This window comes from Populus trichocarpa, chromosome 1 (genome assembly GCF_000002775.5).
Source record: "Populus trichocarpa isolate Nisqually-1 chromosome 1, P.trichocarpa_v4.1, whole genome shotgun sequence".
Classification (NCBI taxonomy): domain Eukaryota; kingdom Viridiplantae; phylum Streptophyta; class Magnoliopsida; order Malpighiales; family Salicaceae; genus Populus; species Populus trichocarpa.
Genome location: NC_037285.2, coordinates 9,462,512 through 9,476,352, shown reverse-complemented (window position 1 = coordinate 9,476,352; position 13,841 = coordinate 9,462,512). Strand labels below are relative to the sequence as shown.

The following is a 13,841-nucleotide window of genomic DNA, read 5'->3' as shown; positions in this document are numbered from 1 at the left end:
TGATGAGCCAAATCCAAGAGATTCAGCTCATCCTTTATGATATTCATGCTGAGATGATGGTTTTAAGTGAATCTTTTCAAGTGGCTGCTGTTATTAAGAAATTGTCAGCCATTTGAAAAGACTTTAACAACTACTTTAGATATAAGAAAAAAAAAGATGAAAATTGAAGATCTTATTTTGAGATTAGGGATGTGAAAGGATAATAAGTTGTCCAAGGGATAGCTAGCTCCTCTTTAATTGCCCCTACAGAAAATGTAGTTGGATAATTGGCAAAGTCTCATAAAAAAAAACACAACCAAAACAAAAGGCTTGTTGTAAATGGCAAAGGCATTGCCAATAATTTCAATGATAAATTCTTTATCTATAACAAGGTTGGATAGTAAGCTAAAGATTAGAGAAATTTGTTTCAATAAGGCAACTCAAGAAAGGAAGGGCACCTCGGGCTAATGTTATTGAAATAGAGAACCTTTCAAATGACATGTTGAAGATGAGCTTATCTAGGGTTTATCTCTAAGGTCAACCTAGTAAATAATCCTAAGCAGTGGTGATTGTTACTGATACAACAAAACATGTATATGTCGAGAAAATAATGTTATTCACTTACCAAAAAGCAGATGATGAATATTTGTATATGAAGAGTTCTTTAACTTTAAAATTACTAAGCTTTACGAAGGTCACATGGAAGATAACTTTCAAAAAACAATTTACCTTCAATAATATATTACATGTTGCTGATATTAAAAACTTAGTGTTTGACTTGTTATTAAGCAAAAATATGTTCAAAATGGTTTGTGAGTGTAATAAATTTATCATCATAAAAAATAGAATATCTATAAAGTAAAAGGTATTTATATGATGTCCTTTTTTAAAATGAATGTTATTCTATTATGAAAAAAAATTAAAAATAAGATTATCGTTTCTTATTTACTTGGGTTTTGTGATATATGGTATGGCATACTAGAACATATGAATTATAATTCCATGCAAAGATTAATTAATTTTGAATCATTACCAACTATAGGTTTTTTTTAGAAGAAATCATAAGTTTTGTCTTTATAAAGAGAGTTTGAGAAAGTTTTTTAGCCTGTATGACTTGATTGAAAGTGTATCCTTTCAAATGATATTGAAATTCTAAAAGGATAAGACTTTATATTAATTGAAGTGCATTTCAACCTTAAAAATAAAAAATAAAGTCCTTGACAACAACTATATATATTTTTTTCACTCTGTTTTGATCTGAAATTTTGCAAGTACTTGTACAAAGTTTATATATATAGCATGCGGGAAAACTAAACACTTCTAACAGGATTCATGTTCACTCCTCAAACTATCAATAAGATTCTCAACTTCCATTCCCAAGCAGACGCAGACGCAGACGCAGACACAAAATGTGGAGTCTTTGACAGAACCGAGGTTCCCATCATTCCTCCGATATCAAGCAGTGATGTTTCGATGCCTTCCATGTGAATAATTATGATTGGTAAAGGACATAGTATCCAGAACAAACAAAACAGGTTAACCCTTTTCTATTAGCAGCCATAAAAGCATCACATGTACATAGTGTTTATATTCAGGAACATACACACGGAGGGAAAGAAGAAGAAGAAGAAACAACAATTCAAAACCAATCAGCATGTAATTCCTTAGCACATCATTGGTGAACTGCATAATGAAACTAAGGATGATTGAATCCACTGCGTCCCGTTAAACTATATTTTTCCAACTTGATCAGCTATAGATAAGGAACCAATAAAATTGGTTTGAATTTGTTGCAGAACCACTCTCCAGCATCTTTTGCAGTGCTTCATGCCGACAGTCTTCGTTTTGGGTCCTATAAACACCTTTCACGCAATTATGGGGAACATTGCCCAATTACCCTGCATGAACGTCACAAGCTTTGGAATGTTTAAAAGAGAAGTTACCCGAAAGATGATTTGATGGGAAAAACCCTGATGTCTCTCTTTCTCCCTCCATGACAACCAAAGTTTGGAAAAAGACTTCCACTTCTTTCATGGTGGGGCTCCACCTTCCCAAAGACACAAAAACCAGGAGATATAGATTGAGATAAAAAAAAGAAAACAGTTGCAAGTGCTTCTCCAGCTAGAAAGGTGTTCTTTCAGGTCCTTCCGAGGTTGTTGACCCACGTAGAGGTACTTGGCTTGCCATTCACCGAACCAGCTTGTTTAAGCAACCTCTGGTTACAAATTGACATTTCACTTCCAAAAATTTCAAGTCAAGTCCTTGGATCCTTCTGGCAGAATTCCACCTTTAATCATTGTCCATGGCATTGTACTAACATCCAACAATCTTACGGTGGTTTCTCCAGTCCAACAATATCTTTGTCGAACGCTTCTGCCACCACAAAGATTAATTTAGCACAATATCTCAGTTTTCTTCAGTTCAATTAATAATGATTATCACTCAGATCAAAGTTCCTGACAAATGGAAAATCATTATGTTCCCAGAGTAGATTGTTGCACTCACATATACCAGGCAATAGATTAGTATAGTGATTAAAGTTACATCATTAAAGAAGACTTATTAATTGTAGAAACAAAATATTAAAAGAGGAAAGGAGCAGATCCCGCCTAGGAATCCCCAGGTTATGAACTCAGGGCAGAGAATGATACTGCAAACTTTGTGATTCAGCATTTAGGCAAGCAGCTCGAGTAGATTTGATAAAGATACTTCTAAGCATGACATGTGAAGGAGCTCCTATAGGCAGGAACTTTACCTAATTTTGGAACATAACCAGGAAAATATGTGGCAAGGTTCAACAGAAGAATCTATTTTCATTGTGGGAAATAAAACTAGAATCCCATCCTAAGAAACCTATTTGGGCACATAAAGGAGCACAAAAAACATGAAAAGTTTTCAAGCAGACCCCTTCTAATCATTACACCATACATGCAAAACATGAAACTCAATTAGGGAAAATATGATCATATAAGGCAGTGAATCATGCTTGTTGCTCAAGGAATTATAAGATCATCAGGCAAGAACAGAGGGATCTACATCGCAATGAATAGGAGAACAGGCACTAAACTCCACAGTCTCGTTAACTTCAAAAGTTTAGCAGGACTTTTGGTTGAATTTAAGAACGGTGACAAACTTTTATGATTGAAAGCAAGTCATCCTTGGAAATGGAGAACTTCAACAATCATGACATAATGGTGAAGAATATAATAACCATAATGGCTACCAGAGTTTCATAACGACTATCTAAATAAAGTCATGAACATCATGCTCAGAAAATCAACTGCTGAACAACCCAGATATACTTCACCCAAGCTTAAATGAGAGTATTTAACATGTTAGGTTCAGAGAATTCGTAGCAATTGCTATTGTATAAACTCAATCTTAGAAAGTACGGAGAATACTTGAAGAACAAAATTGTACAAGTGTTCCCGTTCTGAAAAATCTGTTAAAAAGAAATTGCTATCTTTACAAACAAGATTCTTTCTTTCTTCTTTTTTTTTCCCGCAAACTCAGAACCTCCAAAATTCATCCTAGAATGAAAGATGAGAACTTGCTCAATTTATGAGCTATGCATTACTGGGCATACAGAAACAGAATCCCTATTAATTCCTCTCTTCCTCCAATCTGACTGCCCAAAAATCTTCTAAAGAGTAAGTAAAGAAATACAAAAGGATATAAGAAGTGGGAAGAATTCAAATAAATCCTACAAATTTAAATTCAAAAGTAGTGGAAAAAAATGTTACACTGAGGATGTATCAACAAGAACCTCGTTTAGCACATCATCCTCACCATTTGCCAATGCAAAGAGATCTGCATCCTTATCTTCATCGCTCAAAACCTCCCGCCTATCAAGCTTTGAGTGAGCTGCAATAAATATCAACTTTTGCACCTTGTCCATGCCTTCCCTTGAGTGCCCATGGGCACACACCCATCTCAGCAAAGACCAATTGCATTTGAACCCGCATGAAGTGGCATGAAGAAAAATAAGCCTAACTGCAACTTTCCCTAGTGACTTGAACTCAGTAAGATAAGTCTCCCAGACAAGCCTACTACTCTGGGGATTTACTATCCTCATCTTTCCTGTAATGGGATCCCTCTCCTTCATCTGGACAGCCCTTGCATACACAGGATCAAGCCCTTCTGTTCTCCATTTCATGAGTTCCATCAGTGCAATATGAGCCTCCTCCCTTGAAACAAGCCTGGTTATAAGCTTGTCTACATCCTTTTCCTGCTCCGGGGTCAAGCACTTGAAAGGAGGAAGGTATTTGCCACTGTTGTCCCTCAGCAAATAAAGTGGATCTAGTATGTAAGCCGCAGCCCAAGCAGGATGATAATTCTTCTTGAATCGTCTTTCGATCACTTTCTCCACTGCTCCTTCAGCAATGTGGAACTTTGAACACCAATCCTTCACTTTTGCTCTAAGTTCATCCCATAGCGGCAGACATTGCCCTACTAATGGCCTCTCTATCTCAATCTCTTGAGCCATTTCCTTGATCAACTTAACTAGCGAATGCACCGCATCCAAATCATTCCAAAACCCCACATCTCTAATCATCTCAGCAACTTCTCTTGAAGTAGGATCCTCCATGGATACTATCTTATACGATTCATCTTGCAAGACCAACTGCAATGCTTGAGCTGAGCTCATTATATCCTCTAGCATTGTATACACAGGTCCAAAATCCATCTTCTCATACCCCCGCAAGGGCACTCTCAACAATCCTGCATTCCCGTACTCTTGCAATTGATATTTGTGGAAACTATTTCGAATTGGTGTCTTATTATTGATAAAACTTGCAAGCTTGAAGCAATTCTCACTAACAGTCCTGAACAGTGGAAGCTCCTTACTAAAATCCTTAATCAAACTAGTGAACCCTTGTAACTGACAAGAAAGATTGACCATCCAATGGTTCTGGTTCTCTAAATTCCTCAATGCCTTAGCCTTAAACCTGTCTGCAACTATCCCTACACACTGTTGCACAAGACTCCCGCAGATGCCTGTTATAGTCTCCCAAAAAACCTCCTCTGCATATTTGGAAGGCACTGAACCACTAACAAACACAGCTCTCCTATACAAACCAGTTCCATTAGGCAAATTCACTGTCAAATTAACCAAATTTACATCACCAAAACCCCCATTACTCTTCACCTTCCACCCGTCTGACGCAATCTGAAAAAACATAGCATCTCTAATCCTCGCTTCAGACTCAGCCCTAGCTTCCTCGTACTTAACATTCAATCTCCCACCAACAAAATCCCTTCTTGAAACCACAGGCAACCCAACTTGATTCAGAAAAGCCCTGAACTTTGGATGCTCTAAACTAGTAAACGACACAGACCCACAAGACTCGTAAACCCAATCAGCTAAATAATCAAACGCGCAGTCAATCTGGGTCTTACTCAGAGCTTGTCCTGGCAAAGTTTTAGGACTCTTTAACTTTTTTACACTATCTTCCAACATAGCTAAAGCACCTAAATCATCTTTGCCACCAGACAACATCAAATGTGGTTGTTGTGGCAACATAGCTATCTCATCTGAGAATCGTGATGGATCGACGATAGCAAGAGGACTCACTTGGTACGTACTACCCACAGCTGTCACTGGATACGTTGATGATGCAACGCCACCAGAACCAGAAATTCCTGAACTAGAAACGACAGGTCGCTTCCTATTACTACTAGTATGCACTACTGTAGCGCCACCGCCACCGCAAGAAGGAGAAGGCAATAAGGCAGTGTTGGGTGAGATTGAAGAAATGGGTTTCGGTAGAGAGTTAAAATTAGGACAAGTACCACGTTTCAGATGCTCAGAGGCAGTTCTGGAGGGATTGGAAGCGGAGAAAACGGCGTCGCAAAATGAACACCGTAGCTTCACAGCTTTAGGAAGGCCAGTGTCGGTGTTGTGGACCAGCATAGGCTCTAAATGAGCCCAATACCACGCGCCTTTTCCTTTTATTGCTTTGGTCCTTACCATCACCAAACCTTCATATCTCTTGTGAGCTGCCTTTGCTGTTAGCTCTTCTGCCATGGCTGTATCTACTTGTTGTTGTGGTGGTGGTGGTGGTGTAGTTGCTGTGTTAGTTGTTGTTGCCATTTTATGTGCAATATTATATTTATAGTAGTGGAACAAAAAAATGGTCAAAGTTTGAAACTTTTGCGGCGTTTCAAGACTGACATTCAGCTTGGGAAGGCTGCCGGCGGTAGTTGCTGCCGGATTTTCGTTTTCCGGCGGGTGTCCATGTCAAGAAGTTTTGGTCTTTTTTCTTGTTGTTTTCAGTATGGGGTGTGGCTTAGTTTGGTCTTTCTTTAAAGGGTCTGTTTTCTTAGAGAGAGAGAGAGAGGTGATGGGGTAAGAAGAGAGAAATAAGGGAGGCATGAAAGACTGGGAGAGGAGTTTCAATGGTGGAACATGGAGCGTGGAATAACGCGCGGGTATATTTGCGAGTAGGGGGGAACAGGAGAGAGCCATGCTGATGGGAACCGAGCCTTTACAATTGAAGAAACACACTAACGCCACGGTCCGACGTACGAAAACACTACTGACATTGGCTGTCACTTTCTGTTGATTGGGGAGTGAAGTGCACGCTCATTGAAAACAAAGGTTCTAGTTTTGGCATCCTTTTCATGTTTCTTGCCTCTTCTTTTTCATTTTTTTCTCCCTTTTCTTTTTTGGATTGTGGGTCTGGTAGGGAAGGAGTCTTCTTGTCTGTTTCTCCCTTTTTCTTCTCTTTAAAAAAAAAAGCTTTAAGTTTTATTTTTATTTTTATTTTATTTTTTCATGGAGAGTATCATGTAATTTGGGTATTTCCTTTTGTGACTTCTTGTTCATGTGGTTTTTTTCCAGAATGTGGACGGAAGAAGGCAGCCTAGGAATTTAATGAATTCCACCAGTTTCTTAGGGGGGGCAGTGTTGACCAAGACAACCATGGAGCTTTCTCCCTTTCTTTATTTATGTCTTATTACTATGAGTTTTATAATATAGTATTACATATATAAGGGTTTATATATATATATATATAAAGTAGGTAGCAGCATGCACGGTAAAATAGAGCAACGAGTTTTTAAAATATTTTTTATTAAAAAAATATAAAAATTAAAATGGTTAATTTACAAGTCATATAACTAATAGTCTAATATGTGTCCCACTTCCCACCCCATGAAACAGTAAATCAATTTATTTTGTTAACCTATAGTTCATGGACTACGCACTAATCTATGGTTCAGAAGCAAAACGAAGAAAAAGAGCTTTCATAGAACAAGAATTACAACGACAAACAATATGACTGCCTCGTAAGGATTTTAATCCACCATGAAATTATACAATATGCTCCACCTTCTAATCCAAATGCATTAGATTTATAGCGTCTGGGTTTAAGGTTTAGAATTTTACAGATTTATTATATTTTTCAAGGAAGGAAAGACTCTCTTTTTCTATCAACCAGAAGGAGGCAGCTATTGAAGTACTCTTGAATGAGGTTAGTGCACAGTATTAATGTCTAATGCCTGTCAATATTGCCAATTAGTCAATGAACCATATGTCACAACTGCCACCCACTTTCCAATCCTAGGCATCAAGAGCGCTTGGCCCATGATTTGTTATTGGCGTGAAAATTTGAAGTATAGTACGATACATCAGAGAGCTTGGATGAAAGTTCAGATTAGGATCACAGTGCAGTGACTTGCTACCTAAAAGTTCTCTATGCATGCTCGTTAAGAGGAAAAAAAATTGAATACAAGGCCATATGGGCTGGCCTCTGCCTCCCTGTTCTAACTCATTTTGGATATTCGAAGACCTTTTAAGGAGCTAGGGATGATGATTGAATTTGAAGATGGGAAATTATACATCTGGCCTGTCATTTTCTCTACTTTAATGCCTGCTGGATTTTAGCTTTCCTTTCTCTAAGCATTTCCAAAAGGTGTTCGTCCCTTACTGCTCAACGTCTTCCCCGCTCAAGTAACATCTCCATACCTTTTCCCCCCCTCCAAAGTACGTAATTTTGATGTGTCTGATACCTGATCTCACCTCTAAGGGCCGGCATTATTGAGCTAGGAGCGAATTTCCACACGCAAGTGACCATCCAATTATTCAGTTCATCTCTCGTTTGATTGTTTTCAAAACCTTAATTTGTCTTGGTTTAGAAGAAGAAGAAGAAGAAGAAGAAGAAAACTATATTCGAGACTAAATTAATAACTTAATACAGGGTAGGTTCTGCTAGCTACTACACAATTCCAATATGGGACTAACTTGATATCATGGAGTAGCTAGCTACGTATAAGAGAAAGGGTAAAAATAGCAAAAAAACACTAGTTCAACAAGAGAGAATATGCATACATAGCAAGTGTATGGAGACATAGCTGAAATGGCTTCCAACAAGACCTAACTCTTCATGCCCCCCCTCCCACACCAACCAGGAACTTTCGGTGCTACTACAATATCAATATGGAACATTCATGAGCGTGTATTTTCACCATATAAAAAGGTAACCAACTTGGTGACGGCATCCCACAAACAGCTCCAGCAAGGTGGCTTTTTAAGACATAAAGGAAAAACAACTCTCGAAAAAAAAAAAAGCAATGTGAGATTACAGAGGGATTCTATGCATTTGTGCGGGAGAAAGGATTGAGAACTTGGTTCTATTCAGCAATGGATGGTATCAGTCAGGTTAGGTTTGAATTTTATCTTAAAAATATATATTTATTAGTTCCAAGAGATTGAATATATTTTTAAACTTGTACATTACATCGAACTAAAATTTTTAAGCAAAAAACTAGACTTATAAAAATATATTTTGGTAAGATTTCAAGTCAATTAAAATTTGAAAACATATTTACTTAAATTGATCTATATTGTTGTTACTGTTTTAGCAGATTTGTCGATATAGTGTTTTTTCTTGGCTATTTTTTGCTCAATTAGTATAGACCTTTAATTGATTAATTTTGAAAAGCAAAAAAAGATTAAATTAAGCTTATTTATGCTCTAAACTTGTGCACGGGCTTAGGCTACAAGAGTTTATAATAATTACAAGGATTTGTTGAAGAATTAAAGTCCATATTTTGCAAAGATTATAAGTTGATGTGGTATAATCTAAAGAAATCTTTCTCTTGGGTTTTTTTTTTTTATTTTGCAAGTATTCCTAACACACACTACAAGATTTAACAGTTTTACCGACGGAATTTATTCGTCGGTGTAAGACACATATTCCATCGGTAATTATATTACCGACGGAATCACAGATGGAAATGATTCGTCGGTGAATCGTTCGTCGGTAATGTTTTGTCCGTCGGTAAATCCGTTGGTAATATAATCACCAACGGATTTACTGACGAAACAGACACATCGGTAATAATTTTTTTATTACCAACGGAATTACCGAGGGATATACCGACGGAAATTCCATCGGAAATTATATAAAAAAATTAAAAAATTTTTCATTTTATAAAATTATAAAATAATTAAATTAACATAAATCAACACTGTATATTATATACTCAAAATGCTTGGAAAAAAAAATAAGAAAATCAACTCAAACAAATTTCAACAGATAAATAAAATGAAAAAAATAAATTCAACTAAAAAACTTCATATGAAAAAAATGAAGTTGCAATTGCTAAAAATTTAAAAATCCTATAAATAAATCAACTAAAAATTGGTCTCATATGAAAAAAAAATATCACAACAAAATTTATACAATTATTAAGAACAAAAACAATTAAAAATAGAATAAAAAAAATATGGTGAAAAAAATCATGAAAAAAGAAGTAAAAAGAAAAATATTACCTTAATGTAGTTGCAAGTGAAACTAAGGAGAGATAAAAAATTTCGTAAAGCATATTAATTAAAAAAAACTTAGAGGATAAAAGAAGAAAGAAGAAGAAGAAGAAGACATACACGAGCATGGAGGAAAAGAGAAGAAGATGAGGAGAGAAAAGAAGAGAAAGAAATAGATATTGATGTTTTTTACATATAGTGAAGAAGAAGAAGAAGTAGTAGAAGAAGAAGAAGAAGTAGAAGTAGAAGAGAAATTATAAGAAATGAGTCTGTCTCTTGTGAAATAAGGGGATCTAGACTTTTTATTGAATATTAATATTTTTTAATTATTCCGTCGGTAATTTCATCGGTAATATTTAATTTAAATTTTCAATTTTGGAAAAAGTTTTCAGAAACCGCCAAAAATTACTGATGATTTTTCAATCCGTCGGTGATTCCGTCTGTAATATTTAAATGAAAATTTTGAAATTAATTGAATTTTTTCAGAAAACCGCCAAATAACATCGACGACTTTTCAATCCGTCGGTGATTTTGTCCGTAAAGAACAACAATTAACAGTGCAATTGGAAAGTGAACAGTTCTGGAGCTCTCTAGAAAATACCGACAGAAATTTCCGTCGGTGATTCCCTTTGTAATTGACATGATGAACAATGTTCACAGTTTACCGACGGATTTACCAACGGAATAAATTTCCGTCGGTAATTATGTTGGTAAAAATGACACATCATTATTTTTTTTGCTTTGTTTTAATATTTTTTTCCACGGTAATTCCCTCGGTATATACCGAGGGAATATTTTCGTCGGTAAAATCCCTCGGAAATTTACCGATGGAAATATTCCCTCGGCATTTCCGTTTGTATTTATCGATTTTCTGGTAGTGACATCAAGAATACTAAAAGGAGGCAATATAAGGAATAAAATTCTAGCAATCAAAACAAAGTTTCCTTGTTGAATTCCTACACTAAAAGTTTCAGTCAAAACACCAATCGAGAGAGCTTGGAGATTTCGGATATATGAAGGAATACTAACATTAAGACTTTGTTTTTATTATCCTATTTTATTTATTTGATGTTGAACAATTATTTTTAATTTGAGTTTATTTTAGTTCATTAGACATTGTTTAAGTGTTTATTTCATTATTGGACTTGTGTTAGTTAATTCTTAGTTTGGGTTCATTGGCTTACAACTCAAAAGAGATCTATTCGGATTATTTAGAGGAGACTCTATAATGTTTTTGAAGCTGAAAATTTTAGCATCTTGATGATAATAAACGTGAATTTTTTTCCTTTTCATTGTTTATGGTAAAGCATCCTTCTTTATAAAGACAAAGATTGTAAACATGATTTATCAAAGATTAATTAGTTTTTTTATGTCATTAGAAGGAAACCAATACCTTAAAGGAAATATGAGCTTCCTAGATGATACCCAATAAAAAAAAACAATAAGGTATAAAGGAAATAACAAAACATTTCATTTGCAAAGTTTCACCCTCCTTTATAAGAACCGGAAAAGCAAAAAGGAAAATGGGCCGATCAAGCCTTATTACATTTTGAATCACTTATTATTTTCAAAAATCAGAACAACTATATATATATATATATATATATATATATATTAAAAAGAAAAACGACCAGGAATTAGTATATCACGATAAATTGTAATCATTAATTTTTCATTCTAAAAAAAAACAATGAATTAGTTATTAAAGAAAATACGGTTTTTTCACAAGGATTCATTAGTCATTCTCAGATTAATAGGAGATAAATCAATCTTTTAATATTTTTAAAACATAATAAAATTATTATATTACCTTTTAAAAAATTAAACATGCATTAAAGAGTATTTTTATATTTTCACTTTTTAAAACACAATCAAATAACTAAATTACCTTTAAAAATAAAACTTTCTATATTCAAGTCCAATGAATTTTTTATATTTTCATCTTGGTTTTTTGTTATAATCATGTTGAATGAGAAACAATTTAGTAATTTTATAAATATAAATATTATTTTAAAAAAAGTGGTTGATGTGTGCATTGCACACGTCAATGCATAGGTGATGGTCGCGCCATTCGAGCATCGCATAAGAAGACCTTTGGTATCCAAACGGTGGCTTCCAAAGCAGCATTTAAATCATCGCATCGGCCTCTCCATCCCTAGGTGTCACAAGCGGCTTACCGATCTTTGGAACTAGCGGCCTTTTCCCCCCTCTTTTTTTATCTTCTTCTTGATTTTTGCACTTGACCCTCTAAATTTTTAAACCATCTCTTTATTTTGTTTTTCCTTTAGATTTGATCCATGTTCTTTCGATTATTATTTGTTTTATTTAAAATAATTTATAAAATTAGTTTTTTTTCAATTTCACCCTCCAAATTTTTTTTTATCTATCATTTGATTCTTATTCTTCTTATTGCTATTTGTTTTATTTGAGATAATTTTTAAAATTAAATTTTTTTTCCGTACAATTTCATCCTCCTTCAATTTCTTTCCTATCAGATTTGATCTTCATTCTTTTAATTACTATTTTTTTTTACTTTGATAAATTTCTAAAATTGATATTTTCTTTTCTAGTTTTATCCTTCAGTATTAAATTAGTTAATACTTGATCTTCTTGAATGAGTTAATGTCTAGGATTTTTGGGTTGCGAGTTTGAGAGATTAACCAAGATTTAGGAGATTCACTTGGTTTATTTGATTTTTTTTTCTTTTTTTAAGCCCATGATTTTTCTAGTTTCATCCTTCAGCATTTATTTAATTGGATACCGGGCTCTGTTATTTTTTTTCTATAAGATTTTTCATTGATTTTAAAAATAACCCTAGTTATCTGAAGTCTTTTTATTTATCATTTTTTTTTGTTAAAATTAGCTTTTTTTGGTTAAAGAGATTTTGTTTTTAAATTAAATTAAATGAATTGATTAAATACAAGTATGAGATACTCACTTCATGATATTTTATTTGATTTTCTATTTAGGTTGCTGCTTTGATGGCATGTGACACCTCTTTAATTGTCATCATGTAGCCTTTCACAGTGTTGTTAAAACTATTTCAATAAGCTTTTTTTAGTAGTAGGACGGTGTCCATGAAAGAACAACAATGATTCTTCAATAAAGGTTTTTTTTTTCTCATTCTAAATATAATATTAACAGCTCATTTTTTATAGTTAATTACTGTTATTTTTTTATTTGTTTTATTTATTATCAATATTTTTTTTAATAATATTATAAAATTAATTAAGTTTATTGAACTAATAATCAAAGATTTATATCTCATATTTTTCTTACTTCATTCAAAAAAATATTAGTATTCTCCTCATATTTTTTTTATATTAAAAACATTTTACACGACTCGCGATATAACAAAAGTAATCTATCTAATATGTATATTATATATCTACCACATGATTATTGCTGGACCCACTCTGGTCAAATTGACATTTGGCTTGGTTCTACTTCCACCTGGAGATCACTTAAAATTAACTTGATTGGACAGCCAATGGCCTTGATTCCGCTAACCGCTGTTTTGCTCTTCTTTTCCTTTTTTCTTTCTCCATCTGATAAATCGCCGATTGGGCCATTCAGCATCTCCAATGTTTAGGGCTCACAGTAGGCCTCGAAAAAGTAAGTCTTATGAACCTCAACTTGCAACTTACAATGGTAGGACGGCCCATGTACACAATGGGCTTCTCTAAGCCCAGAACGTGACCTTTCAATTTTCAAGGCTTCCTCGTGCAAGATTTGTCTTTCCGGTTGGCCCAGGTAATAACTAATAGCTGGGTGGGTTTATTCCTGAAAGAAAATATCGTGAATTCATCCATTCAAATTAAATAGCATCCTTAAAAAAAAATAAAAAATAAAGGAGAGTTTGAGAATGCTTTCATTGGCTAATGGATTAACTTTTTTGTTTTCGATAGGAAGCACTGTGCCACAGCTGGAAGCCCCTCACAGTGAATGGCACACTTGTCCTCAACAAAACAAAAAGAATGCGCCCACCGTGGGGCTCGAACCCACGACCACAAGGTTAAGAGCCTTGCGCTCTACCAACTGAGCTAGACGGGCTTGTTGTCTTGTTTTCATATTTGGTTTTATATCATTTATA

The 13,841-nt window shown here is 34.5% G+C and overlaps 1 protein-coding gene and 1 non-coding gene across 4 annotated transcripts; both read right to left on the bottom strand.

Annotated features, from left to right (window-relative positions):
* Window positions 1–1,499: 1,499 nt before the first annotated feature.
* On the bottom strand, window positions 1,500–6,446 carry LOC18094412 (uncharacterized). Of its 3 annotated transcripts, none has more exons than XM_024588683.2 (2): window positions 3,723–6,446; window positions 1,500–2,352 (listed from the first exon to the last, which is right to left on the bottom strand). In XM_024588683.2, exons 1-2 carry the CDS (start codon window positions 6,071–6,073, stop codon window positions 2,229–2,231), a joined length of 2,475 nt encoding a protein of 824 aa, XP_024444451.2. In that variant the 5' UTR covers window positions 6,074–6,446; the 3' UTR covers window positions 1,500–2,228. The 3 variants fall into 3 exon arrangements, with proteins under 3 accessions (XP_024444451.2, XP_006368715.3, XP_024444456.2); XM_006368653.3 differs by having other exon boundaries at window positions 3,769–6,445; XM_024588688.2 differs by lacking the exon at window positions 1,500–2,352 and having other exon boundaries at window positions 3,320–6,443.
* Window positions 6,447–13,728: 7,282 nt separating this feature from the next.
* TRNAK-CUU (transfer RNA lysine (anticodon CUU)) lies at window positions 13,729–13,801 on the bottom strand. The gene has a single exon. It is a non-coding gene; the product is annotated as a tRNA-Lys (tRNA).
* Between the last annotated feature and the right edge of the window lie 40 nt (window positions 13,802–13,841).

Coding starts and splice junctions, on each gene's coding strand:
- LOC18094412 (XM_024588683.2), bottom strand. CDS start 6,073: ATGGCAACAACAACTAACACAGCAACTACACCACCACCACCACCACAA. Junction 2,353..3,722: donor CTTGTTGATACATCCTCAGT/GTAACATTTTTT, acceptor TTGTGGTGGCAG/AAGCGTTCGACAAAGATATT.